General features: G+C 50.9%; 1 protein-coding gene across 1 annotated transcript in view; it reads right to left on the reverse strand.

The window, feature by feature from the left end:
• Nucleotides 1-1,214, reverse strand: part of sspo (SCO-spondin) — a gene marked incomplete at both ends in the record, with an annotated part of 60,990 nt that overhangs the window by 28,748 nt on the left and 31,028 nt on the right. The window contains 2 exon segments of the mRNA XM_084485514.1: nt 713-759; nt 1,008-1,177. Coding sequence (XP_084341640.1) covers nt 713-759; nt 1,008-1,177 — 217 coding nt within the window.

Raw genomic sequence — 1,214 nt, forward strand, 5'->3', positions numbered from 1 at the left:
GTTATACCTGATAACATCTCCTTACCTCAGAGACAACACATGTTATATCTGATAACATCTCCTTACCTCAGAGACAACACATGTTATACCTGATAACATCTCCTTACCTCAGAGACAACACATGTTATATCTGATAACATCTCCTTACCTCAGAGCGCAACACATGTTATAGCTAATAACATCTCCTTACCTCAGAGACAACACATGTTATAGCTAATAACATCTCCTTACCTCAGAGACAACACATGTTATATCTGATAACATCTCCTTACCTCAGAGACAACACATGTTATACCTGATAACATCTCCTTACCTCAGAGACAACACATGTTATACCTGATAACATCTCCTTACCTCAGAGACAACACATGTTATATCTGATAACATCTCCTTACCTCAGAGCGCAACACATGTTATACCTGATAACATCTCCTTACCTCAGAGACAACACATGTTATATCTGATAACATCTCCTTACCTCAGAGACAACACATGTTATACCTGATAACATCTCCTTACCTCAGAGACAACACATGTTATACCTGATAACATCTCCTTCCCTCCACCGTTCACCATCAGAGCACATGAACACATGTTATATCTCATAACAGTGGGGAGGTGCAGCTCTCATGAACAGTGTGTGGAGTCGGCCCAGAGAGTGAACCTGTTCTCCACATGGCCCTCCCCGCAGGGGGTCCGGAGGGGGGCTCACCTGGACAGGGGTCAGTGGTGCAGTTCAGCCTCCCTCCTTCACAGGTACTGAAACACAGGAAACACAGCGTCTCAAATCACTGTCCTCCGTCTGGGACACACACAGACACACACAGACACACACACAGAGACACACACAGACAGACACAGACACACACACAGAGACACACACACAGACACACACAGACACACGGAGACACACACACGCAGACACACGGAGACACACACAGACACACACACAGACACACACACAGACACACACAGACACACACACACGGGGGGTCTGTGGGACTGACCAGTTGTTGCAGCCGTCGGGGGCCAGGCTGGTGGCCCCCGCCTCCAGGCGCTGGCCGGTGCTCAGCTCCAGGCAGGGACACGCCTCCCGCCCCACGCAGACCGTCCCGTTGGCCGACAGGACCTTCCCCTCCGTGCAGTAGCAGCCCGCCTCGCAGCTCCACTCACAGTGCTGCAGGGCGGGGGGGGGGGGGGGGGGCGGTCAGCAG

Source organism: Micromesistius poutassou (assembly GCF_964030765.1).
Source record: "Micromesistius poutassou genome assembly, chromosome: 21".
NCBI lineage: Eukaryota > Metazoa > Chordata > Actinopteri > Gadiformes > Gadidae > Micromesistius > Micromesistius poutassou.